Source organism: Simochromis diagramma, unplaced genomic scaffold (assembly GCF_900408965.1).
Source record: "Simochromis diagramma unplaced genomic scaffold, fSimDia1.1 OVJJ01000334.1, whole genome shotgun sequence".
NCBI classification, from domain to species: domain Eukaryota; kingdom Metazoa; phylum Chordata; class Actinopteri; order Cichliformes; family Cichlidae; genus Simochromis; species Simochromis diagramma.
The window spans coordinates 2,865,748-2,893,437 of record NW_024386764.1 but is presented as its reverse complement, the minus strand read 5'-3'; the positions used below and the strand labels follow the sequence as shown (position 1 = coordinate 2,893,437).

Genomic DNA, 27,690 nt, shown 5'->3' with positions numbered 1-27,690 from the left:
GTGACTTTGCCTGAGAATTAAACAGCTCAGTGCATTGTGTGTGAATAGGTTTGCAGAGACGCATCCTTATTTAATGAAAGAAAAGTACTAAATTAGAGGCATGCATGCAGTTGTGTGGAGAAGTCATGAGCCAGCCAGTAATAAATAAATATTTTATTTCTCTCAACCACTTACGTTGCAGTAGTTAGAACTGTACAGAGGGTGGGGGTGCCACAATTCATATTTGTAGATAAAGCCTTCCTCCTGCACATATTCTTTATAAGCCCCTCCCACCTCAGGTGCAAGTGCTTGTTTGTCAAAAGTAATTTAATTCTTAAACTCTTGAAACAAAGAGTAACCCTTGAAGCTTTTTTCCCCTGAACTGGTGGGTGTCTGACTGTTTTAGGCTGCGTATAGAACAAAATAACTGAATGTGCATCAGAAATGAGTGAGGATGGTCTCTGCCTATGCAGCTACACTTGGAAAAACCTGGTAACTGTTCCAATGGTCATCAAACCACATCTTTATCGATATGTACTGAGGTGTCAACACTCACCATTAAGTGTACAGGACAGGTCGTCATGTTTTACTTTATATGTCAACTTTTTCTTTCTCCTCTTTTTCCTGCTTTGTTTCAGAAACCACGCGAACAAAAATATTCTGAAAGGCTGCTGCGGATTCTCTTTTCTGCCCAGTCAAGCTATAAACCAAACTTCCTATCGCAGCTCTGTTTTAGTTGAACAAAAACTGAAATATTGACTATTTGACAACCATGTCTTGTCCCATTGTCCAGTAATGCGCAAAATAAAGACTTATAAACCCACAAAGGTTAAAAAAGAAAAAAAGAAGAGGAAGTGTAGGATGCCCCAGAACGAGCTCAGAATAAAAGGATACCCAGATGAGGTGTCGTATCCGTGCCATGCATGTTTTAATATGACCAAGTTAGAAAAAACACAAGAGTGCAAACATTAGATATGTGGCTTTTTATTTCGGTACATTTTATATGAAAATAGTGTCGCAGACTTATACAACAGTTTTTGCTGTACAACCGACATTTAGACATGGATGAATCATTTCCTACAGAAAACATGTCAAATCCAATCAGCTGAATTCGGGAAGGAGCATCAAATAAATGTAAAGCATTATGTCAGTGAAGAGGCACACTTCCACTAGCTGCGCCTGCCTGTACTATGGAATGTGAAAAGTCAAACTGCATTTGGTTATCATACTAAATATGCATACGTAAGCACGGTGTTTCAATGATTAGGATGCTGAACAACTCTGAGCCACCAGTACAATAGCAACATCCCACAGAAAGCTGTCTGTATCAGCATTAAGAGCTCATGAACCATAGCAGCACCTACGAAGACTCCTTAGAGTTAAACCCTTCCTTCCTTCCTTCCTTCCTTCCTACAGACTGATTTTGAGCTTTTTCACACAGCTGACAGGTTATTGGTTCCACACATCTCCAGGGAGTAGAAAGAAAAAATCCAACAAAACAATTAAGAGATTCTTTTTTTTCTCTTGTTAAAGCAACATAAGTATGTACAAAAAAAGCAACTCCCACCATTTACAAACCAACAGTCTCAAATTATGTCACATGATGCATAAAAATAAAAAAAATTACACAACTCTTCTTTTTGCAGAGGATGTCTGAAACCCATAAACACGTAGGAATAAAAAAAGAAAGTAAAAGACAAATCAATAACTGAACATGTATTTATATAGTGTGCGGTGGAAATGCCTGATTTTTGTTAAGTGTAAGAAAAAAAAAAAGGGGCATGAATGCTGTACTTACTGATTCCCAGACACCTGCTCACTGTACAATCCCCAGAGTTCCTCTTTTAGCAGAACTGTGCGGTTGGTTACACAGTTAAAAAAACAACAACAAAACAATCCGATGAAGTAAAAAACAAAAGGCTGGGTTAGCCTAACTTACACTGCCCTGTCGCTCAGACTTCGCAGTACCATTAAAATCTGCAGCATCGCTACCACTGCCGCCATTAAAAGTTAATATTTCAAATGCAGGTTTAAAGATTCAGCTTCACAACATGAGTCTAAGAAGTCAGCTGGAAGGCGAGTAGGTGTAGTGGATCCAAATAGTGCCTCAAATATTCACTGACTCTGTGCCAGTAAAAATCATCGCTCACACACTCACACACACGTTAAAAATGTGCACAGTTAAAGTGGAATTCTACGGAAAACTGATTTAAGGATTTTTATCTACAAAAAGTACTCAGCCTTATACAAAACAAACTTCTCAAAGGATTATAAAGGCCACATTAAGAAAAAACTAATTAAATTAACCTCACATCCCAAGAATATCGTTGAGTCAAATGTCAAGCTTATTCTTGGCATTTCAACCAAATTAAAATAACAGACCTTTCACTTTCTTGTTTACTTAACATGGCCGTTATAATCCTTTTTGTTATTTATTTATTTATATATATATATATATATATTTTTTTTTTTAAGTAACACTTTTTTAGTAAAAATTCGACCCCTTTGGACATTTACATTTCATCCTTAATCATTAAATAGGAATAGTCTAGTGTGTTCTTTAATAGAGTTCTTACACAGGCCTGTAACATAGATTAGGACATAAATTATTATATGTAATTTAATAAATGTAAGATCATAAAATAAAATAAAAAGGCTGATGATTTTTCACGAGTGTTTTGAAAAGTGAAAAATTGATCTTAAAATCAATTTCAAGTGGAATTCCTCTCCAGCGTCTCTCACAGTCACTCAGTGCTTTAACTACACATCAGTTTAAAACAGTCCCTTTATGAACATTACTTACATACTTAAATACAAAGCATCAGCTGAGCTGCTGTTTGTCGTACTCGTACTGAATATACAGAAAAGTCACCTGCTGTGTTGTTTCTCATATCAACTCCAATGCCCCTTCACTGATGAGATTCTCACAGTCACCTGCGCTTCCTGCCTCGGACGCTGCATCGAATCAAATCTAAAAGGTAAAGTTCAAACCTGCGACACGAGGAGATGTCGAACAACCCGCTACCTCTGATTTAAATTTAGGTGTGTTAGGCTGTCTGGTCGCCGTCTGTATTCAGAGTCGGGGCGGGCGAGGGGTAGTCGCAAAACACAGTTTTTATTCCTCATGTTTTTTGTTTTGTTTCTTAAATTCAAAAAGTACCCTCTGTAGCATAATGTTGCCTCGTTGCTTGTTTGCGGTTCAGTGTCCAGTGTGTGAGGTTAAAGGTCGGGGAAGCGGCTAGGGTCTTCTTTATAATCATTGGGAATGCTAAAAATGGATTCATCAAACTCATCGTAGCGAAACTCCTGAAACGTCACCGTGGCCGTGATCGTAGGAAACACGGGGATGTCTGCGGGGAGCCGAGAGCACAATTATATGGATGACATGAAGAACACATCACACGAAAAAGTCATGAACATCAATCAGCAGACTACTGTTTGCAACACCATATAAAACTCTGCTTACCGAGCTTGACGGGAAAGCCAGGGGGGAGCTTCATCTGAACAAACTCCCTGAGTTTATTAAAGTGCTTGAAGGGTGCTATCACTTCCAGAACATTCAGTAACCTGAGGGACACGAGAACCCAAATCAACAAACAAAAACAAAGTCTATTTTACTAAAGCATTTAGGTCTCAATGAATGAATAATTTCCCCCTTTATCCCCACTAAACAAGCCTGAAAATACCAATAGAAAATGATGCTGCCTGCTTTTTAATAACCATCTGGAGGGCAGCTTAAATGAAGACTTACGATTCGATGCTCAGAGGGAAGTCTTGACTCATGGCTATTGTGGCTTTGAAGTTTTTCTTGCTCTCCTTGCACACCAGCTCTCTTCCTAGATGAGGAGCTCTGAGACAGAAAATTTTATCCCACGATGAAGGCAGTTCAGTCAGGAAGAGCTCACAGCTCATTAATGCAGACATGGAAAACTACCAGTGTTCTTCCAGTAACTAAAACATCAACCTATGTGAATATTGCATTTGGCACACGTAGAGATTCCTGCTTTATTTATTCCCAAACACTTCAGACACCTACTTTCCATTGTCAGCCGTGATGTATTCTTCCCAGGATATAGTGTTGGGTGACGGGGGGGTTAGAGATTGCCTTCTTGCCGGCTAAAAGTCAGAAAAGAGATTAAAAAAGGTCATGGTTAGGCTAAAGTGTAAAATACTGAAAGGTCACACTTAAAAACAGTGAGTGAAACTAACAAAAAAAAAAATGTTAAAACTGATCTAAGTTATGACATACAGATGGTTTTTGTCATTACTTTTATATCAACATTAGTGTTTACCTACACACCTTTAATTTTTCCCTGCAGAGCAATGACATACACGGCACATGCCACTAGAGGGCCCCAGCGCATCACTAAGCAGTATACTTTTATGCCGACATAATTAACAGCCATCCAACAACAGCAAAGTAACTTTATATAATAAGCTAAATGTTAGCATAGTATTAAAGCTAAATCAGTAATTACTAAAATCAGGAATCGACCAAACTTAATCTAGAAAGTCCTGATTCAGTGATGAAAATGTTAAATCTTTAGTTAATTCAGCGGGTGAGCGTCACAAACGGTCACAGAGAAGAAGAAGAAGGAGAAGGAGAGCTGTTGATGCTGTTGTGCCGGCCTTGAAATTAGATCCTATGTTATTGTCCATGGTTGATAACAACTGTGTGAACCAGTGATCTTAACTGAATAAACAGGAGCTGCACAGTAAACAGCCTTCAAATGTTAAGCTTTGTTGAAATTCAGCTGTAACGCTGCCGTATCAGATTCATTCACCAGATCATTTTTACCACGAGCAACGAAGGATCAAAGACAACGTTCTTCAAAAGAAAGATTTTTTTTTTAAAAACGAAAAATTGGAAAACATTTGGCGCGTGGCCTTCTTGATGTAATGTTCTTCTTCGGTGTCAGTTCATATTAAGACTGGACGATCTGTTCTGGATGACTCTGAACTACGAGGTGCTTTGACAGTCTGCTATTCCTAAATATTAGCTCCCTGCTCTGCCAGAGTTCAGATTTTTTTTTAAATCACTATTAAACCAGCCGATCTCTGTTTTGTAAGCTGTGGTTGAGTACGACAACTAGGGCAGAAGAATCTGAAAACAGGTTCTGGATGACGAGACACCTCTGTGCCAAGAGATGGCTGACATAAGGTGTGCAGCCTTATTATGTCCTCTCTCACACTGTGTACCAGGCCTGGCACATTGTTGTGATGAGGACAGAGTACACACAGGCTGTGGAGACCTTGATCTGCTGGCATGCCGGACCTGCTCCCCCATCATTCCACGGCACCGGGGGGGGGGGTTAGCTTTCATCCGTGCGATCAATAGTGTCCAGCTCTGTTCCAAAGCCTCCCACGCTCTGCCTGTGTCCACAGACTGACTTGTTCTCTCCTGCTGTAGTAAACACCGTTGCGTCACAGCAGCTGCTTATCTCATCCACTTCCCACGTATCATTTTCCACAGGTGTGGAGGCGAGACTATTTTCACATCAAAACTAAAACAAAAAATGATATCCCTTCAAACTGTTTTCCCCCACTTTAAACAAGAGCAGGTACCAATTCACATCAGCACAAAGTTCTGACAGACAACAGAGAACACTTTGATGAAACAAAGCCCAACACAGAACACAGGACGGTCAAAAACAGAACAAAAAGCCGTGAGCGTCCATTGTGTGTCGAGAGGCTTTATGTTCACAGAGTGGTTGTGTTTACGGCTTCCTCTCGAACATACTATAGTGAGGGGATGGTGGGTGAGCGATGAACAGCTTAGTAGCTTTCACCACTGGGGGGCAGTGGTAGAATTTGAATCCATGCAGAGTGGCTCAGGGGGCATTTGTTCATTCTGTCTTCAAACAAATAAAAACATCAAAAGGAACATCAGTGGGGATCCAGTCAGGAATTTTTCAATAAACCATACAAAGTGGCTCGACAGGGTCCGTTTCTGTAGGATTTATCTTTGTATGGACACGGGGGTGAGGAGTACTGTGAGGTTTATTTTGTCTGAGAGGCTCGTGTCCTACCCCAATGTTCCAGCGGGACAGGACAGTTTCAGGATTGGACTGGTGGTTACGCTGCAGGTATAAGTAAAGACAATGTTTATCGACAAAGTGCCGGAGGTGTACAGGTGCACTCGATACACGGGTGCACTCGATACACGGGTGCACTCGAGGATTCATGTTAGAACAAACTGACCCAAGTTAAAGAAAAAAACTAACACAAATTTAACGACTTTAACTTCACTGCTGAATGAGAACCTGTGGGAAAATGAACTAGAGGAGAAATGTAAATTAAGTACATTTCAGTGCCCATCAAACCTGCAGCACTGTATCTCCCTGTAGAAATAAAAATGGTTAAAAGAAGTATGGTGACAAACGTTTAGTGATAAAAACTGCATTTCCTGGCCCAAACCGAGTCACCCTTCACAGATTCAGATGTTAAGCACCTAACTTCAGTTTACTACCACAAACCTTTGGTCTCCACTTCCCTTTTCATAAGCGAGAGGTCTTTGTTAAAATGTACTTAACTCACCTATTTAAATCTTATCAGGACCTAAAGTTTGAATTATTGGGAGCACGACCACTTTGAAGGACGCCTGGATGCCGTTACAGGCAGCTGCAGCTGGTAGCTGTCTGCTAGACTTCATGTCTCCAAATTCAAGTCACTGAACTGGACCTCCCGACTATGATTGTAGTGCTTGTGTATTTTGGCTTGATGTGCGGTTAACTTTACAGTCTGTCCAAGAAGTCTGCTGGATTCTAGCAGGACACTAGTTCATTTGATGACTGTTATTGTGTGCTGCTGCAATATAAATAAACTTGAACTGGAATGTTGCATAGCACTCCATAACTCTGTGCCTAATAATATGGATGCAGATAGCTAAGCAGCTTTTTGGCCATAGCTCATAACTTATCAATCCAACCTCTCGTCTAAATATGCTGAAGGTTGGCTCTAAAGAATCGACATGTGATGCTATAATGCTAAAGTTAAAGCTTCAAAACAGGACTTCAACTGCACATAAAATAGGCATAGCCACAGGAAGACGGTTTTTGTTTTTTTGGTTTGTGAAGTTATCAAACAAAGACACATAAATCTTTATTCATGTCAGTGATGCTCACCTCAAAGTTCTGCTCTATGAGGTTCCCTCCTTTGCTCAGACTCTCCATGATGGCTTTGTTCCTCAAGATGTCCTCCTCGCTCAGATGCTCTCTCCTCTTCCTGGACTCGAGCACCAGGCCGTTCACAGAGTAGAAATCGGCCAGAAAGTTTCCCACGCGCTCCTGGAGATTAATAAACAGTTAGATAAGTCCCCCCTGCCACAGACTGACCAATTTCCCTTTCAAACAGAAGTCAAAAGGACAAAGGATTGAGAGGGCAAAAAGCAATACTGTCATATTTCAGTCACTAACTCCACACTGCCAGATTTGTCTGTGTTGTTTTGAACCCCAATCCTGTCACCTGAGCTCCCTTCCTGGGGTCATCACTGCCTCTGATTTATTTACTGCCTTTCCTTCCTGGCGTGGGGGTTACAACAGGAAATATGATATGTTGGCACTGGAATTCGAAATTGCCAATAAATAAAAACGATGAAGCTAAAGAAGAAAAACACCTTTGTTATGAATTAACACTGAATAGTTTACCACCGAACACTGCTCAAATTTCCCCGTCGGCAAAACAAGGCCATCGTCTTATTATTATAGTAAGGACTCATAAATACACACACTTAACAACATTAGCAAAATCTGTTTATGTTTCATGTGTCTGGAAGAAAAAAAAAGGTTTTGGTATCCGTCCATATATCTGATGATCATCAAATACATGGTATCGGTCTTAAAATCTCATATCGATCAGGCTTCAGATCCGGTCTAAAGGCTGCTGATGTGCTTTTCAGGTCCGGTTTTTTTAAAGAAAACAGTCAAAAACAAAACAAAAAAACACAACAACCTAAAAATGAGATATTGCAATCAATGTCACGTTACACACGGATATATCTGTGAAACCATAAGTTTAATTTCACCAGCTTTCCCATTCATCCCAGTCAACTGAGTTATAAAGTACAAGAACTGGGTTCAAAAGTTGACTACAGTCGTTATGTCTTAAACTTTTAAATATCCCTGAAGGTCCACAGTCAGAGCAGAGTTTCTAAAAGCTGACAAATGACACCCACCGTCTTGTCTTCCCTGAACAGCCAACCAGTCTGCGCCCTAGAGAACGTGATGGATTTGGTGGACAGTGTGGCGGAGTACACGTCGCTGCTCATCAGAATATCCACTTCTTCTTCTGTTTCCATCTCCGACTCCTTAAAGTGTACAATAAATAAATAAATATAGCACATCATTATGCATCACGCATAGTGAACACTGAACAGCCACATCCTAGTGTTGGAAACAATGATGTCAGTCGGTTCCTCCAACTCTTTCTGAAGTGTTTGCACAAGATGTTGAACTGTTGTAGTTTCCCAGAGGGTTACATCTGTTAACATTTAGATGCCCTGACCTTTGGTCTAGTGCTGTCATCAGGTCAAATATTCCTGCTAGACATAAGAAATACCAAAATATGTAGGGACACTGTTATATAATTTACTTAAACACAACTAAACAACTTTAGATTTAGTTGTCTTCACTGTAGAATCACAAACCTGCATTTTTCAAGTCAATGACAAAACTTTAAATATGCTGCTTTGTTCTTAACAGACATCACAAATTAAAGGGCCCCAAGGGTTTCACACACCTCATGGTGTATCCGCTGGTAGACTTTCTGTTCATTATCCAGCACAACAAAAGACTCTGAGGGAATAGCATTGCCGTTAAAGATGAAACTGAGGTCACCCCGCTGGCATTTCATGTCAGTGAAGTCTATCAGGGTTGTATCCAGTCTGCATAAACACATCGTGAACATACACAGGGGAGACAAAAGTCAGAATTATTGTGAGCTCAAGTTAACTTTTCAGGCCAGCAGCACAACCGTGTCAAAACTGTGAGCGAAGACAAAACTGTGCTCGATGTTACACTTTTGAAAGGTCGGAGACAATGTGTATGGTAATCACTGCCACGGGAGTCCAACAGCACTTTTCAAAATTTTCTTTGTGTTGTCAGAGTGGGTAGTCCTGAAATAAAGCGTGACGGCAAAGAGAATAAGTGATCTGCTTGAGAAGAATGCGCACAAAGCGGTAGGTGCTACGGGTAGGTATGATAGGCCTGACACACCGTGGAGCTGGTATGTAAATGAACTTGCTGTGACAGTTTTTTTCCCTTTCACCCGCTCCGTCTCTCGCTCTCCCTTTTTCTCCCTACAACTCTGGCATAATAAGAGGGCATTTTGAATACCAAATTAGACAGCCAGGAGCGGTTTCACAGAATAATGACAAGCTCCACATCAAGGTTACCTCATAAGGAAGAGTGAAGACGCACACACACGCGCGCACACACACTTTTACAAACTCAATTCAATCCTCAAATAGACTGTGCTGATATAAACCCAAATGTAGAGGCATAGGTTTACGTGCGTGATAAAGGGGTGGCAGGATTTGTCATACATGTATGAAAATCTATGTGCATATGCTGTAAATGTGGAAGCCAGCCCTCAAGCCTGCATAGCGTTAGATTTTTGCCTGAAAGGCGCTGGAGCACAGCGGCATATATTCCTACTGTAGATTCACTGTTGAGACTGTGTCAGCATGTGTCAGGGTGTGATGAATTTCTGCTGATGCTCTTTGTAAGTGAGCTACTCAGCACAGTAGACTGTACAGTAGCTTCATCTATGAGACTGTGATTTAAAGCGAAACAGAAGGAAGAGTTGTGCGCACAGAGGGATCGCTGTTCGGCTTCCTCGTACTGCTCATACTGCAGGCGCTGATTTCACACTCTAGTTAACAAAACTGAGAAACTGGAAGTAGAGAAAAGAAAGACGAGAGGATGCTGTGTACAGCAGCAGTTACAAATAAACCAGCAAGCCTTAAAAACAACAAAGTGCACGAAGAGCAGGCTTTCTCTGGGAAATGTTTAATATGGCAGGATTGCATCTTCTGGTTTACTTTAACAGGCAGCTTGAGAAGTGACTCTGAGTTTTGAAATGTCAGAATGCTATTTAAATGAACATTTGTTGACAGGACTTGCCTGATGTTGATGCCTTGTTTGTAGATCTTGCAGGCATCTGAAGGCAGGATTCTGGAGAGCAAAGGCACTGCAACATGAAAAGATACAGTAAGGGTGTGTAAAACGTCTAAATTTAGAAAGCACATTTGAGGAAAAAAAACTGCAGATTTCAAAGCTTTGGTGGCATATAAACCTGGAAACTAGAGTGCCACATACCAGAAGTAGTTCAACAGCTAAATATTTAATAACTCACAGTCCCTATCGTATTAAGTAACTGAAGGCATGATACTCTACTTGCTGCTCCAAAAGTACAGAAGAATAGTTGCGCATTAACAAAAACAACAGAAAATAAAGACCAGTCAATAAGCAAGATGTGCATCTGATACAAGTCTGTGTTGTTCTCCGAGCACACAAACCTTAAAAATATAATTTTCACATTAGCTTTCACTATTACACCATCTCAACGGACAAATATATATCCTTATGTAACCATTTTACATTTTGTTACCATCACGTGTGTATTACATAACCCTATTCACCTTGTCAATAATTCACAAAGACACACTGAGTACACAGAAATCAGCCCAGGCCTACAGTCCTGGGTTTGGTCTGCAAGCTAAGCAAATGCTGATGCTTGAGCTCTAGTGAAGGCATTTCGTCTATCGCCACACACCGTGCTCCATCTGTGAGGTCCGCTGTTATGATGTTTTACCTGATGAATCTTTGAGTACATGTATTAGATCATCAAAGGTGAGACATCCATTTTAAAGGAAGGCGTATTGGCTCATTTCAAACAGGCACTGTCATTTTCAGCTTGACGTCACTCAACGTCCCTCATGATACACGGTAATCCATCCGTAACCACCTGAACACTAAGTCTGTTCTTCTCCCTCAGATTCCTTAGTGTTCGTTTTTCAGAACGATGACATGTGATTCATTTCCACAGTGGATCAAATCTGAGAAACTGTCAAAGGAGAGCAGACAGAGAAACTTGACTCACCCCAACTTTGGAAGTCCCAGTGAAGCTCCAAGTAAAAGTCTCCGAGCTGTGAACACAGATAAAGAAAAATCAATAAGGAGTAAGGCTACGTGTTTCTACTGCTGATTATTATTCCACAGATCTGATGAAAAGGCCGGAAACCCACAATGTCAGAGTCTGTCTCTCAACACTCTCCAACTTCCCTACCCTCTCTGTGCCTCACAGCCACCAGATTGAAAATAAATAAATAATTAAAAATACTCAAAAATAAATAGTACTCCTACTGAGTTACACCACGAGGACGATGGTTTTGATAATGACAGAACAATTCACCCACTGTAACAATAGTGACATAGCGAGCTCTATGCAACAGAAAAATAAATTAAACCACAGACTTGGACACCATATTTGGTTTTATTTAATGAGATTATAAAAGTAGCACGCCAGCGTTTCACTTTACATGAAAGTATAACTGAGCCTCTGCTTCTTTACATAGCAAACCCCACCTCAGTACAGTCTAATTATCTTGTAAGGCTTGGATCACCGCTACGATCGGTGGTCTCAATCCACACGTCAGTAATGATGTCAGGCTGACCGAGGATCATCGCTTCCCAGAGCTTTATAATCTCAGAGAGATGATGACACAAGAAAATCGCCGGTCTCATCATTTCAGGGAAAATACAGCCTTCGAGGTCTGTCAAGTACTCGAGACTTACAGTGAGGGAGGAAGGTCAGGTGAAGTGGTATAACCTCTTTAAACACGATAAAACGCAGAGTTTTATTTGCTCGTGTCCTGTTCTTGATTTCCTCAGCATTACTGCACAGCTGACCTCGAGGCCAAAATCTCTAAATGATTAACGCCTACAGTTTGGCTACATAACTTCATGTTTAGCAATAACACCACAACAACATTGAAAAAGGTTCTTACTCTGATAAACATGTATGCCAGTCTGTCTATGTCTAAACATTTACAGAATGTATTTAAAAGTGATATAAAAAGGCACAAGAGACCAACAAAGCTAAAGGGATCATTTCACCCTGATCAACATGTCTGTGACTAGTTACATGTTTACAGTTTGTACATATGATGTCATACCACGCGGTCACAAGAGCATCAAGATCTTCCACTCGCACCATCTGATAATTTGTGTGTATGCGTCCTTCCTGGCTCATTGCAATGACAGTAATTTGTGAATGACAAACCTGAATGAGGTGTGCTAAGGCTGTGCTTGCAGAATAGATCCCAGTGAAAGGAAAAAGGACAGAATTGAATGAGAGCACTCTGAGAGATAAAAAGATCTGATGACCATAAAACAAGATATCCCATCAAAGGGTCAGGAGCAGCAAGGACTATCAGAGACATTATAAAAGAGAGAAATGGTACTCGAAAAATCCTGTGGTTTAACCGACACAAATGCAAAGCAGAGACTCACTGCAATTTCATCTGTGTAGTGGCAGGCATATCTACTTGTTACAATAAAAAAAAAGGGCTGGTTTTATTGGTTTACTGAATTAATTAGCATGACATTAGTGCTCCGGTGAGAGTCATCGATGGTGTCAGCACTCTGGAATTAGCCATTATGAAGCTGTAGAAGTATAACTTGAAGGTAAAAAGACTTTTTAAAACTTAATTTGAGCAAATGTATTTTTTTTAATAGTCCATTGAGCATTTAAAATAAAGTTACGGCTCCAACTCAGTTCGTTCAGGGCAGAGGCTTCAAAATAGTGGCCAAAAAACAAAAAACAAAACAAACCTGCCAAAGCTGGGTGCACAGCGGCAAAACTGGCTTCTAGCAGGACTTTAGGACTACGTTACCTCTTTGAGGGCTTTCAGCAGTTTGGGCCTCTTGTCCTCCACACTCTCCCTGGACTGTTGCTTCAGCTTCCTCAGCAGCGCTGTGACTGAGAGCGCACGGAAAGATGAGCAGAAAAACAGAAGAGAAAAAAAGTGACAAAAACATATCAAAGTTTAATTTAAGGTTATTGGATGGCACATTATTTTTTGCCATGAATATTTTTTATAACCCTGTTTTACTGGATCTGATCCCACTGCTAAACTTAATAAATATTCTACTGTGAATTGATCAACCATGTTAAAAAAAAAAAAAAGAAAAAAGTTTAACAACCATGTTTTGGCAAATCTGACCATTTTCTCCACACTCCCTGAAAGACAGGCTGTCCTTAACCCGAACTCTTCCACGGCATGCATTTTTAATTTCTCTTTGATATTTGGTCACATTGGGGCCCGATGAATGTAAAAACAAAGAACTGCCAGATTTTTTTTTTTACCTTATTTTTGTTTTTAAGAAAAATAAGAGCCACATATGAGCATATTCGTTTAAAATTTTGATAGAACAGTGTCAGTATAATGTCCTCGTAAGTGGATATCAGGCCCTTGTAGAGCAAAATTGAGTATTTTGGTCTAAATAACCCAAAATGTGATGTCCACATATGTGGACGCCAGGTCCTAGGAGGTTAATCATGATTACTTGAACATTTCTAAAATTAAGGGTGCTGGGCTTCACTTCCATATGGGCATCTTTCAAGATTTCCCACGATCTGAGTGCCTTGCAGAACATCGTCAGTTTTATTTTAAATTACAGGTGGTGATCAGAATGACAGATACTGTGCTTCTTTCATGCCCAAAAATATCATACCATCTGTTTTTATGCTGCACAGCAAAGGGCAGACCTGCAATATTGGTAAGGTTAAAGTTTAGAGCAAGACGTTTTTAACGTACAGGAAATACTGTGTGCTTAACGGTTTCTCTAAGCGAATCATGTCAACAATGAAAAAAAAAAAAAAAGTGCTACAGGCTACAGCAATTTTTACTGAGATTTACCAGCTTCCTGGAGCCAAATGGGGCACTCCCAGCATCATCCAACCAACCCTGATGCATAGCCTGCAGGGATCAAACCGTTCCAGGAAGTTCAAAGGGAGCAGCAATGGCAGATACAGAGCTGCCTGTTAATGAGCAACTCCTTTAACCTCCTTAACGAACTAGGGGAGAGGAACGCTCACAGGGGGCTTTTAGCCATGATGGGTCACATTAACAAGCGTTCTGCAGCATTGGCTGCAGGAGACTTGTGCAAAAGAAAACGGTTCCACGCAAATTTACAACAACTATTTAGATGTTATGTGATGCTTATTAGGGAGTGGGAGCATCAGTTGCTCACTGACATAACTGTGGTGCTTTTGACGAAGCCATGAAGGGAATAAATGACAACAACTATTCCAGTGATTAAGTCATGGAAGCAGTTATGAAAAAAAAAAGGGGGGGATATGTTTGGCCACTGAGAACCCGCCCGTCCTACATTTTAATAGGACTAAAAGCAGCAGTGCCCATATGGCATAGTCATCAGCCTGACCATCTCCTGTGCCCTCCTCCATGTCCACGTGGTGAGTCAACATACACAAACATGTTCTTCATATTGTCTAACTGGTGCTCCCCATGCAGCAGCACAGAGGGGCAGAGGACTCAACGGTAAAACTAGGCCAAATGAGAGCACAGGAACGCACATGCGCCAGCCGGCACAGACACAACTACAGGATGAGGGTGTCTTTGTGGCCTGGCTGCCTAATGAGTGTAGACAAGCTCTGGATGGGGCTCCTCCTGATCCTCACCGCCTCGCAGCAGGACAAGGAAGGGAGTAAAATCTCACCATCTGGTCACAGACCACCCAGCCAACACAGACTGAGAAACCAATGCGGGCCGTTTCAACACTAAACCCAACTGACTCTCCACGCTGGCACTAATTCACCGAGATACTGATCGGGGCACTTTGCTGGCACTAATTAGTCGAGTGATCTCAGCAGTTTCACCTCCACACTAATAAAAAGAGACAGAGTCAAGACAAAAACTTGCTTTTACATTACCACAAAGGGCAACTATTTAACAAGATATGCAGGTGGAGGGCTGCTGCTGGCAGGTCTCCAAGAATGTGGGAAAAGTTCAAAATGACACAGGCCAGAATATTAAATGGATGCGAAAACTCACCGAGGTCGACAAATTTTGCAAGCTAACTCAAACGGTCGAGTTAACTGAAGATGACATATCACATGCAGGGAGCTTGATTCAATTTAGTTTCATTTAAACGCTCTGAATCATATCAGGAAAATGTAATTTTTAGACATAACAAATAATTACAAGCTGAAACAGAACTCCGTTGTTCTTTATCCCTGCAGCCTGTGCTGTCATATTTTTATATGCACAATAATTTTGCTCTACATTAATTTGTCAGTGAGGTTATAGTGAGGCTATAAACAAACCTTTGTTTGCAAATAAATGTAGAAAAATTCACTAGTTACAAGCTAAAATAAAACTATGGCAGCTTATAATTAATAAATAAGAAAATAAAATTTAAGAATTCGTGTGCTTTGCTATGGCCTTAATAAAAAAAAAAAAAAAAAACAACTTTTCTTCCTTCTAATGCCACACATATCACCCGAAAAAGCAAAATGTAAAATATCATTCAGTCAGTCAATCAAGACAATAATATTCAGAAATAAAAATCTATCCAACTGAAAATGTTCAAATATGCTGGTGATAGTGTTGTTGTTGGTGTCTTTACTTTTACAGGAATTCTAACCCTGACTCTTCTGCACAGGTTGGAGGAGTAATATAAATCTCCTCATTTGTTACTGAATGCTGCCTTGTTTTGATTCACACATGCACTATAACATATAACACCATAACATTAATAGCATATACTGCAACATATACTGATAAGAAGATGAATTTTATGGATAATGATGATTCTATCTACAAGAAAGCCAGTTAGTGATTATTTGTTAGAAAGAAGGGAGGAACCTTTGTATTTAGCCAAAACATTCTGGAAAGATTTCATAATGTTCAATATATCAGTCGGGTATGGTAACCTGACTGTGGAAAGAGAAAAACAAATGGACGTCAGAGCAATGGGAGAATCAAGAAATAAATTTAAAAAAATAACTGGTCGAGAACAAATCTAATGAGATAAGCTCTCCCGTCTTAAGGAAAACCCGGTCATTGTTGATTTTATTCTGATGTTGAACTTATGCCCTCAGGGTGATTTAATAGTCAGGGATTATTTCAGCCAAAAGCAATTAGTATACAGAAAAATAAGACGCTGTGATGTATTTCTATTCTGTATGTATGAATGCTGCTGATTGTTGGCACTAATTCTATTATGAAGTGATCATGATATTTATAAATGGCTCCTAATAGCTCTATAAATTTTGAATACAGGAAGAAAACATGTGAGAAAAATCTAAACTCAAGCTTATTACAAAGACACAGAAAGAGAAAAGGATCTTCTTAAGCCAAACTTCTTCAACTTAAACTTTTCTTGCCAAGTCTGGTTGTTTATTCAGGCTAGTGAGACCATTACTGCCTGACACCCACATGAAAAAGCAGCTCCCTGCCTCACATACAGTAATATGACTGAAACTCTCTTTGAACAAGTCCCTGAAGCTGACAACACAGCTGTGTGGCAGAGGCGAGCGAGGACTGAAATAGCTCTTTCTGAACCAAACACATGACAAAAACTATTTCTGAGCCACATTTTGTCTCCTCGTTCAAACGGAAAGCCACACACCCGGGTAACAAACGCACTGTGTCGCAACAACCGCACAACAGACGTCAATAGTAATTTGTCACTTCTTCAACTAAAAATAACAATTAATCACATTCAACCAAATGTTTCCTTAGAAAAGAAAGAATTTATGTAATACAACCTGTGAAAAACTACTAAAAACCAGATTTCAGAAACAAAATGTTATCCTGTTCTCAGCACTATCCAGACCTTGATGTTTGCCTCACTGCAAAACAAACAAAAGTTCCCAGGTCTCCACTTCCTTCTCCAAGTCCTGACAAACGCCGAGTCAGCTCACACTGAACAGAGCTTTGCTAAGCCTGTGAAAAACATTTATTGCACTGTACAGAGAAAAAAAATTATAAGTTCCCTTCAGCACCTTTCTCCTCTATATCATCATGACAGCCAAGTAAAGTTTTAGATATCACATTCCAAGTGGGAATTTTTTTTTTAAAATATATATTTTTTATTGTGTGTGGAGTCAGCTTTTTGTAGCTGTCACAGCAGTGGCCAATGCCCTGCACTCTTGGATTAGCATTAAAAGACCTCAGGCAGGCAGAGTTAAACAGTCCTCTGTGCCTACATGTTTTTGATTCAGCGTGAAAGAAGCTGAAGTCTCTCTCGGCTCTCCGAGCCTGTCAGCTGATTCAGGTGATCAGCACGCTGACCTGACCCAGGAGTTTAAAATCCTGCCGAGTTTTGTGTTTCCCTGAGTGCCGTTCTATAGAGAGTTGGACTAAAGCCTCGCTGCAGGTGTACAGGGGAAATGAATGTTGAGCAGAGAATAGAGAGCTACACCTTTCTTTAAAACCTTACTGCAACCTGTACCTGCATGGTCACCTGCACAAGAAACCTGCCAGCTGTAAGATGAAATGTCATTAGAGTTCATTAGAGGTTTCAGTCAACAGACATACTTTGAGTCAGTTCATTAGAGGAAGCAGTCGATGGAGGAACTTAAAGCTGCTTCCGTTTGTGACGTAACATTGGTGCGAAGTGGCTGTGTGGATACATGAATGAAAGAGCAAGCTCTTTCATTCATGTATCAACATGTACTAGGTTAGCAAAGTCATTTTTTAACTGGAACTTATTAACTTATATGTAAAATCCAAATGCTGTACTTGAGATGTTCCGATAGCTGAGAATGAAGTGGGCCAATCAACACCTAACCTGGTAGTTCTGTAGCAGTAGTGAAGGGTTGTAAAATAGTTTTAATGCATTCACCACAGCTACAGACCCCACCACAGTGAACAAACCTCAAGCCTTCCTGTTTCTGGCATCAAAAGCTCTAAATAGACTGCAGGTGAAATTCTCACTAGCAGAGCACTACTAGCAAAACTGTAACAGCTGTCGTTCAACCCATTCTCAATCAGTCATTACAAAAAAAATCTAACGTGACTTTTTGTACAGTGCCACAGGTACTCGTGACAGTGAAATAATACAAAACATTCTCACTGTTTCAAAACAAACTTTTGGGCCATTATGAAACGTGGGACAAAAACACGTGTGATATGGGCTTGAGCATAATCAGCCTATCAGGACTGAGGGAAATATCTAATGAATTGCTTTTCACTGGAATACAAAAGCCAGAGGGCCTTGAGGAATGCCCCCCTCTCTGAGGGACAAAAGAGCCAGGCCGGTGTGGTGGCCTCACTGCGAGGCGGCCGCGTGGAAGAATGTGCAGAGCCGTTTGTTGATTTGTATCTGTTGATGAAAACTTCTCTCTCTCGCCTTCTCCCACTGGTGCAAGCCTGATGCCTCGCTTTAGTAAACGAGTTCACTGACCAACATCAGTTTCAAACCTCTGCGTGAGTGTTTTATCGAGCAATGCCAGCTACTCAGCGAGTCAGAGATACTTACTCATCTGTCGGTCTCCGTAGCTAATGGCCTCGGCGAGGGGGCTCCATCCCTGAGCGTTCTTCACCTTCACTGGTGCATTGTGGGCCAGCAGCAGATGGGCACACTCTGCAAGGAGGACAGTTAATCACTAAACACCAAAAGACAAACAGAAGGACAAACTGAAAACCCAAAAAGCCACCAGGAATGTGCCTAACACACGACTCACTAGCAGTACCACAGACCTAATAGTTTTCAGTTTGGCATCTTGACTTGACAACGGGCTGAAGGATGATTTCCTGACCAGAAATAGTCTGAAAATGTGACAGCACCCAAACTTCATAGTCATAGATATTAGGAAATTAATGTTCCAGTAACTAATGATAAAAATACACAGAAGTAAAAGGTGCTTTGGGGTATGTTTTTTTTTTTTTTATGCATCTTCATTTTACATCCTATTAATATGAAGCAAACACATAATACAATATATGCTGAAAACAAAACAATAAAAACTTAAAAAAAACGACATTGATATTTTTTATGGTGACTGCTTAATACACAGAAGAAAAACCCTGCGTCCAGCTCTAATTATGTGTTCGATTTTCAAACCACAGAGGAACCAAACAAAAATGAGATGCAAAGTTAAACAGCTTTACTTCTCCTGCTCTGCAAGTTTTATCTGATGTGTTTACTTCAAACTGACTACTCTGCAGTACAGGTGTCATCTGTTACATAGAGCACATTTCTCACAATGTATCCAGGGTGTCCAGAGGGCTAGTTTGTGTATAAAACTTTAACCAAAAAGCCATATGGGACCTACAATTATGCAAGACTTGGAATCTTTCCTTTTTTTTTTTTTTTTTTTTATCCTGCTTTGCTTTAAATTAACGAACTAAATTTTGAGCAATAGGAAAAGACATCCCTTGGTACTATGTAGTCACCCTCCGAGCGGTGCTTGAATTCTAACACCTGGAAAACAGCCAAAGAGCTTCGTCTCTTTTCTATGGTGAGATCAGCAGTAAGTGCAGCACAAAATCCCTCTGCTCTCCGGGCAGCGTGTCAACAAACTACAGCCAGCCACAACTGAAGCCTGTTGTTCCGGCTCAGCTGTCAGTTTTGTTGTGACATCACTCATTATAATGTTGGCATCTGTACAGCTCTGTCCCAGCACTGGCCCGAAAAGTCACAGTCCTACAAATGCTAAGCAGGGGCTAAGTGCTAATGGTCCGCTGCTGAGTGCATATGTGGGGCCTTTGCTTGTTGGAGCTGGAAGTTACGTTTGCTCGACCGGTCTTTTTAGTCATGGGTGTATCACGTGAACTCATTCAAATCCTCCTGACTTGTTTTTTTTGCATAGATAATAACAGCTATCAAATACATCACAAAACCACATGCACCATATACATACTCCCCATGTTTCATTAATGAGAAAGAGGGTAACACAAAGTCTTAATGACGGAGGGCAATACAATCTGAAACTCTTCCTTATTAGACGCATTAACCACACAACAAAGAGAAGCACGTCTCTCCCAGGAGTGTAGTTACAGAAATAAAAGGGCAAGATGTGACATCAACCAGTTCAAACAGTTAGGCTACATTCTCCTCATAAGCAATTAACAGTAACACCAGTTGTGTATAGTACAGCAGACATCAAGATGGGAGTAAGGCAAAGAAAATCGAGATGAACAGAGACGCGGCGCTGGGAAGTCATTATGGTCACACCAGTGATGCAGAGTTTCAAAGACTTGGCTCATTACTGGCTTTAATGGATTTTCTTGGTAAATTTCTGCTTGATGCCGAACGCTGTCCAAAAGCTGACCACTTCAAAAAGATTGACTAATACTGTTCATATCGCATGCTTGAATTAATTAAAATAGCTGCATTGGTAACAGGAAGATAGCTGAAAAGTGAATGAATAATGCAACATTACAGCAAACCCCAGTCTTTACATGTTAGTTCAAACTGTCACCCAGCTCCGGGACTCAGTCGCTGATAACAGAAGTTGATATGGAGGCAACACAGGCAAACAAACGGACAAGAGCATGCTTTCTGATGTAAGCTTTGCATTTCCTCAAGGTTTTGACCTATATATCCCTCTGCTAAATCCAACGATTGTGTAATGATAACGACAACATTTAGCAGACATGCATTATATAACCACGAGGAGAACAGCCAGGCCGTGTGTCCTGAGCCCCACACCTTCAAGCTTCTGGTCTGAGTTTTGTGTTTCAGATGCAATAAGCGTATAGTGCGGCATCATGGATACACTTTTGTTTTAAAGGCACACAACACTTGAGTTCTATGTCAGTTGTTTATGATGTGAATTAAATGCAGAAACTAAGTTAATCGCCTCGCACTTTAAGATAAAAATTACAAACAGTTGCTATTCGAAGATCGACTCTGATACATTTCCATTACCTGTGAGGTAAGCGGGACATCACAGCACAATTGTAGCTACATCATGTTGAGATAATGAAGGCTTTTTGTATCAAATGTGATGGGATACAACACTAACAGCAAAGACACGTGGCTATTCCACTGACTAAAGTGTTTGTTTAAACTTGAACATCCAGGCAAACATTTGTAATTCCCGGTTCAAGCACTTGTCTCCTGTTTGCTCTTATTGGTGAAATAATAGCATTTGTGACGCATTCAAGTTGTTACCAACAGTTAAGTAAAGACTGAGCTATGATATTGAGCCATGGCTGTAGATGAAATGGCTTCAAACAGCAGCAAATGAGGATCGGTTTAAAAGCAGGTCAGGATGAAGGTGGCATGTGCCTGTGTGTGGCACGCCACCATTTGGTTTCAAGGACAGTTTCATAATCAACCATCAAACATTTTCTCAGAAAGACACACACAGCAACATGGCAGCTACATCCACAGAGGCACTTTCAGAGATATCAAAGACTTGCATTTCTCTCAGGAATGAGTAACAAGTCAAACTTTTGGAACAGCCGAGAGTTCCGTTTTCTTATCGTAACAAAGTAACATGCAGGACCTTTTTAGTCAATTTACACATTATCGTGGACATGGTGCTCAGGTGGAGACAAACAGATACTGTTTTATCTTTCACTGGTCACTACAGAGTCAAGGACACAGACAGACACACACACCCCTTTTTTATTTCCTTTGGCTCTCCCCAAAAGCATTTTACCTGATAATTCTGTGACCTGAACATCAGATTTTTCCACAAGATTCCTAACAAATTAAATTTTAATACAATAATGTTTTGATTAGTATTTAGTTATCAGAAGTAGTTTAACTAAATTACTCAAATAAATCAGTTATGCTTTGTTTTCTGTCCATCATTCAAGAATTTTCACTTCCGAATTCATTTTTATCAGAGTGTCCAGAAACTCTCCGAAAAGCCTGCAATTGATCCAAAATGCTGCAGCAGACTAGAAAGAGAGAGGATATTTGACCCATACTTCTCTTCATAGGCTCCCTCTTAAATCCAGAATCAAATTTAAAATCCTTCTCACAAGATACAAGGTCTTGAATAATCAGGCCCCATCCTATCTTAAAAACCTCACAGCACCATACCCACCCAATCATGCACTTTGCTCAAAGACTGCTAGTTTATTTGGTTGGTGGTTCCTAGGATATTTAAAAGCAGGCCCCTCTCAAATGGTCAACTCTGAGCACACAAAGCGCTTTATGCAACTTACCTCATTCATCCACTCATACAAGCACTTTTTTTCTATGCTTTTTCTATGCAAGTGCTTTCTAACATTCACAAATATTCATACTCCGATTAATGCATCGGAGTTAGTATCTTGTCCAAGGATATTTGGTATGCAGCCAAGGATCAAACCACCAACCTTCCGATTAGCAGATGACCTGCTATCTCCCCTAAGCTACAGCCTCTCCTGTGGAAGCATCTCCCAGTTTGGATTAAAGACAGAAACTTTCTCTACTTTTAAGATTAGGCTTAAAACTTTCCTTTTTTGATAAAGCATAGAGTTAGGACTGGATCAGTTGACCCTGAATCCTCCCTTAGTTATGCTGCAATAGGCCTAGGGTGCTGTGGGCTTTCCATGATGGCTGTTTCTTCTTCACTCACTATGAGCTTACACACACCATTTTGCATTTCATCCTTAGTTATTGTGAATCTCTTCCACAGTGTGTTTTTGTCCTGCCTTCCTCCCATCACTCCCAACCTACTGGTTCTGCTGGAGGGTTCTTCCCATTTCTTCTTCCCACTGTTGCCAAGTACTTGCTCAAAAGAGGTTGTTTTCTGTGTATTACAGTCTCTACCTTGGAATATAAGAGCATCTTGAGGTTACTGCTGTGGTAATTTGGCGCTATATAAATAAAATGAAATTGAATTTTATATAACCATGATCAAATCATGACAAATTTGGGATCACTTGTCCCAATTTGGGCAGCATAGCTTCTATACAAAATGGCTATAATGTACTGCTGTGTGTGTATTTAGTGTTTGAAATATAAACAAAGTTAGCTAACTGGATAAAATGACATTTAGGCTGCTTGTTATTAGCCACCGTTTGCTGTCTTGTTCGATCTAATATGCACTAGTGTGAGCACTGATAAAGGAAAACTCCTTGTGGGCTGCTGGGCTGATTGCACGTGCATCTGCTGCACAGACGTCCTGCTTGAGTCGCATTCAACTCATGAGTGAGGGAGCAGGATGGTGATGTAAAGCACTTATCTAATGCTACTTGCTGTGCACTGGCTACAGATGGGGCTTCTGTCCACAGGATCTGATTGCTGTTAAAGCTCCCTACCTTCACCCTACAGTTTTGACTAAGTCTGAGTACATTTTAAATGTTGATCTGGCTATTTTTTTTTTTTTTAACCATTATTTACATACATTTGCAATTGTGGATTTGAGTCAAACAGGAAATTTTCTTTTCCTGTTTGACTCAAATGCACTATTTTAATCAAAATCTTAAAATGAGCATGTGTGTGCCACTTTAGAGTATTTTTTTCCAGCCAGGGTGGCCCACTAATGTCAAACACTCACTGGAACTGTATCTTTCAAAGCCATTTTTAGAATCTCACCATTTTATCTTTCATTCACACCCATTAGACAAATGAAACAAAAAAGAAAAAAGAAAGAAACAAAAAAGAAAGAGTTTTCTTTCCAGGCACATGACAGGAAGCAGAATCCAGACAAACTGTCTTACTCCTCTGACAATGACGTCAGCTTTCAGGACTGCATTATGCTCTGCTTTGGATTTTCTTCGTCTTTTACGTTACGTTATTCCACCTGTGCAACTATTCCGGTCATGCAAACGATCAGACAGTAGACTGCTGATATGCACAACTGTCATTACCACAATGGCGGACATATATGCAGAAAAGCCAGAAACAAAGAGAGCCTTGTCCTCTGCATCCCAACAGGCCAGCCACACCCAGGCTGTGATCTCATGCTGTAGCCTTCAGCCCGTCTGGCCTGAGCATCCCTAGAGGACCAGGCAGCAGCTCAGGCAAGAGACAGGCAACCTCATTAGCAAATTCAATTCCATGGCGTCCCGTCCACGACAACACTTCGGTACTCTGCTATCTGAATTACCAGTAGGTAGTGGCAGAGCCATCACACTGACAGAAATTGAGCTGTGCGAATGTGAAATCAATCGAAACCGGTGCTTCAGTGACAAACACCACAAATGACAATGTGCAGCACGGGTAACCCTATGCCTGAATGGTTGATCAGGAGCTGACTGCAAAAAAGGCTAAATTAATTTTTCAGAAGCATGTTCTGATGTTTCCTTGTCATATTAAAATGCAGGCATTGAGTCTCGAAGGGACAGCGTTTTAATGTTTTATGTGGATGCTTTCAGTCCAGCCAGAGCAATTCATTCTAAAAACAAACTCATGTAAGATTCCTACATTGCCTTGATACATCATGACATATTCATTATATACTCTTAACTCACAGTTATTCTAAGACGCCCAGATCTCACTAATGTGCAATTTGTTATATATTCAACATTCTGAGAAAATACACATTGTTGTAGCCTCTGGAACACGTTCACCTCTTTTTCACAAGCCAATTCGAACCGATCACAAAACCAAAGTAACCTCTTTGGTGCGAGAGACACTGGCAGGTAACTAAAAATAACAGACTAAGCAAATATTATAGGCACTGAAAATTACATCGCTTATCTCAACTAATTACCTCCTGTGCCAGCTTCAAAGTTAAAGTCTTTCGAGCCAGCAGTGTTACATCAATCAGAATGAGACTTTAACTACTGAGAGGGGCCTAATTCTTGCACTATCATCATTATCCAGTACTCACTGATTAAATATGATCTGATAATCCTTTGTGAATCTATAAAGTTGGGGAGAAAAGAAAACTCGCTCTTAACAGATAAAGAAGGAAAGGTCTCTTGTTCCATCGTGATTTTGACCAGGAGAAAATCCATTAACACAACCTCTTTATTCATGCATGAGCATCTTGCCTTCTGGGATCTATGTGGTGATCTGTGACAAATGTCTGGTGGTGCTTAGCCTGGCAAATGCACACACAAAGGGAGGGAAATAAACTGAAACACACACAAACAAAAGATGTACGGGCCTACAGAGAGGCGTGTTTAAAAAGCCACGGAGACGGAGACAAGGAGAGAAACCAAAATAAAGCACGTGGAGGTGAATGTTTCAACACTACTCACCTTTATGTCCCATCATGACAGCAAGATGCAGCGGTGTGTTTCCTGAAGAAAGGGGGAAAAAAACAGAATTTGTGTACTGCATTTAAGAATAACAAAAACAAGCGAGAGACTTCGAAGAGCATTTTGCCTTTAGGGCTGTCACAGCTGGAGTGAATTAGATGTTTAATCTGGGAGGCAGCCTTTGCTAAACTCCAAATGATATGGTAAGTCTGTGCTCACTGTGCCTTCTCCTACCATGATGGCAATACCACTGATTACTACCCAACTGCACCACAAAGCAAGCTACATTTCAGAGGCAGGCACATGGCCTGCTAACAGACACAATGTATGTGTTACATGGTAATCATTCAAGAGAGAAATGATATTTGTGGCAGGTGTGCAAAAGCCTCTACCTACTATCTGGCCAAACTGTAGGACCAGCTCCTTCAGGCTCTCCCTTACAGAGGAAGACGGAGGTAGGCACGCATCCAAAAACAACGTGGGGTAAATATTGGGAAATGTGCCAAAGCTGGGGTTCAGCTAAAAATCACAAGGGACGCTGTGATGAACAGCAGAAAGATTTGTTTTCTGTGTATATGAGGTCTGAGTTCACTTACAGCCACCACTGTAGACAGTTTCAAATAAACCACTGATATTTTTTAAAGCACCAATCCAAAGTCAGCTGACGTAAATGAAGTTTAATCTGTAAACAAGCTGCATTTTAACTCGTCAACAACGCAGTGTTACGAAAGTATTGTCTGGATTCACTGGGACCATTTCCTCCCGCCCACAAGCAAGTGGAAAACAATTGTTTAAAAGGTATTTCTTTAAGCAACAAGTTTTCTGGAAAAAAAATCATAACAAAACAGCAAAGTGAATGGATGAAATATAATAGTGTTAATAAACATATCAAACAAAGCCTGCCTTACTTCAGTGATTTGATGGTCCAGCTTCAACTTATATCCACTAGAAGCTAAAAATTTATGGGAATAAAGCCACGAATTCAAGATACTGAGCCCAGGTAACCATCAACCGAGAAGGCAAAAAGGCTTAACAAGTTCAGATTCTTCAGCATCACCAGAGTAAATGCCCCCCCCCTTCTGCTACGTTGTTTCATTACAGCATGTCAGTGTTTTGAGGACAGAACACATTCCAGAGCTGACAGTAAGCACAGCCCATCCTTTTTTCTTTACATGCGAACCGGAACAACCCTTCGCTGTAGATCTGTCAGTTAAGAATGCGTTGATTTGGAAAATGTGGCGTTATCTGAACAGACTTTGCCTTGCAGATGAATTGCAGTCAAGTCTGGGAATCCCAAAGTTTCGCACAACACGCCTTGATACGTTAGCCATAGGGCCCTGAACCAACTTATCACCCAGTGTTTAAAGATGACTCATGTCACAAGGAATATGTGATAAATTTGAAATGTGGACTGAAAGGCCGCTGGGACCTTTCCTTATGCAGGCTTGAAAGAAGTGAATTTGAAGAAATTACAGGGTATTGACATTAAACTGCTCCTCAATTTGGACATCAGTTATCTGGGCCTTGGCAAGAAGAAACCTCGCCTACATCTAATGTTGCCGGAGAATGATGGCCTATTAGCTAAAACTAAGCTTCACTGGACCTTGAAATTGGCAGTTCATTGTGGGCTTTTTAAAGGCAGCTGAGATGAGCAGTTGTTAAACTCACCATGGACGTCTTTCTGGGCGATATTCTGCGTCCGTATGAGCGAAGACAGTCGTCGGACATCTCCCTTAAATACACATTCGTGCACCGGAAAGTCCTGCCCAGTTCGGATAATGGGGTTTTTGTTGTTGTCATCGATAACATCGGATGTTGACAGTGTGTTGGTGTTAGCATTAATCTGCGACTGTTGGTTCTGCTGCTGCTGCTGCTGTTGTTGTTGTGTGGATGAAGACTTGATTAACTTGTGGTTGCTGAAGATTTTACTCGCTCTGCTCTTGTTGTTCGTCCTGGAGGCTGTAAACGTCCCGGTCGCAGCCTCTTCGTCGGGCTCCAGTAAGTCCTCGTCTTTGCTCGGCCTGTGGTCCTTGCGCAGGGAGCGGACCTTCTCTCCGGTCATTTTCTAAACGGTCGACGCTGACGGAGCAGAGGGTGTCGTCGCTGACGATGACCCTCCGGGCGAACTGATGCGATTCGCCAGTTGGAAGTCTTCGCGCAAACACTGGAAACTGCACAACATGAAAACACTTACTTCTCCCACGGACACACAAAAACCACAGTTTGCTCGAGGACGAAAAAGTAGCACCCCCCTCCTGCCGGTCTCTTATGAAAACAAACAGTCCACTCTCCTCCTACCGCCCCAAACTGTCGACGGCTGCAGTACAACATAAGCGGCTCCAGTTGACTAGTACGAACGCTTCGGCTGATATCTTCCGGCTCGTATTATCGCGAGAGTTTGGGAAAGGTTATTACCGGCCACTCACTGAAGCCGCTCCTATTTTATCAAAACACAGCCTACAGTAGTGTAAAATAAACAGGTTTTCTATTATTTTACTCACGTATTTGAGTTGAGTCCAAATCTAAGAGCCATATAAGAGCCAACCTCTGTATATTTTATATATTTATTTTATTTTTACTCTATT

At 40.8% G+C, this 27,690-nt stretch overlaps 1 protein-coding gene across 2 annotated transcripts; it reads right to left on the bottom strand.

Annotated features, from left to right (window-relative positions):
- Window positions 1–603: 603 nt before the first annotated feature.
- Window positions 604–27,468, bottom strand: LOC120733517 (ankyrin repeat domain-containing protein 13C). Of its 2 annotated transcripts, none has more exons than XM_040031780.1 (13): window positions 26,774–27,468; window positions 25,106–25,147; window positions 18,489–18,593; window positions 12,875–12,960; window positions 11,080–11,125; window positions 10,101–10,167; window positions 8,716–8,860; window positions 8,153–8,284; window positions 7,104–7,265; window positions 4,016–4,095; window positions 3,731–3,829; window positions 3,446–3,546; window positions 604–3,329 (listed from the first exon to the last, which is right to left on the bottom strand). In XM_040031780.1, the coding sequence occupies exons 1-13, from the start codon at window positions 27,165–27,167 to the stop codon at window positions 3,199–3,201; spliced, it is 1,590 nt and encodes a 529-aa protein (XP_039887714.1). In that variant the 5' UTR covers window positions 27,168–27,468; the 3' UTR covers window positions 604–3,198. The 2 variants fall into 2 exon arrangements, with proteins under 2 accessions (XP_039887714.1, XP_039887722.1); XM_040031788.1 differs by lacking the exon at window positions 26,774–27,468 and adding an exon at window positions 26,014–26,760.
- Window positions 27,469–27,690: the final 222 nt, after the last annotated feature.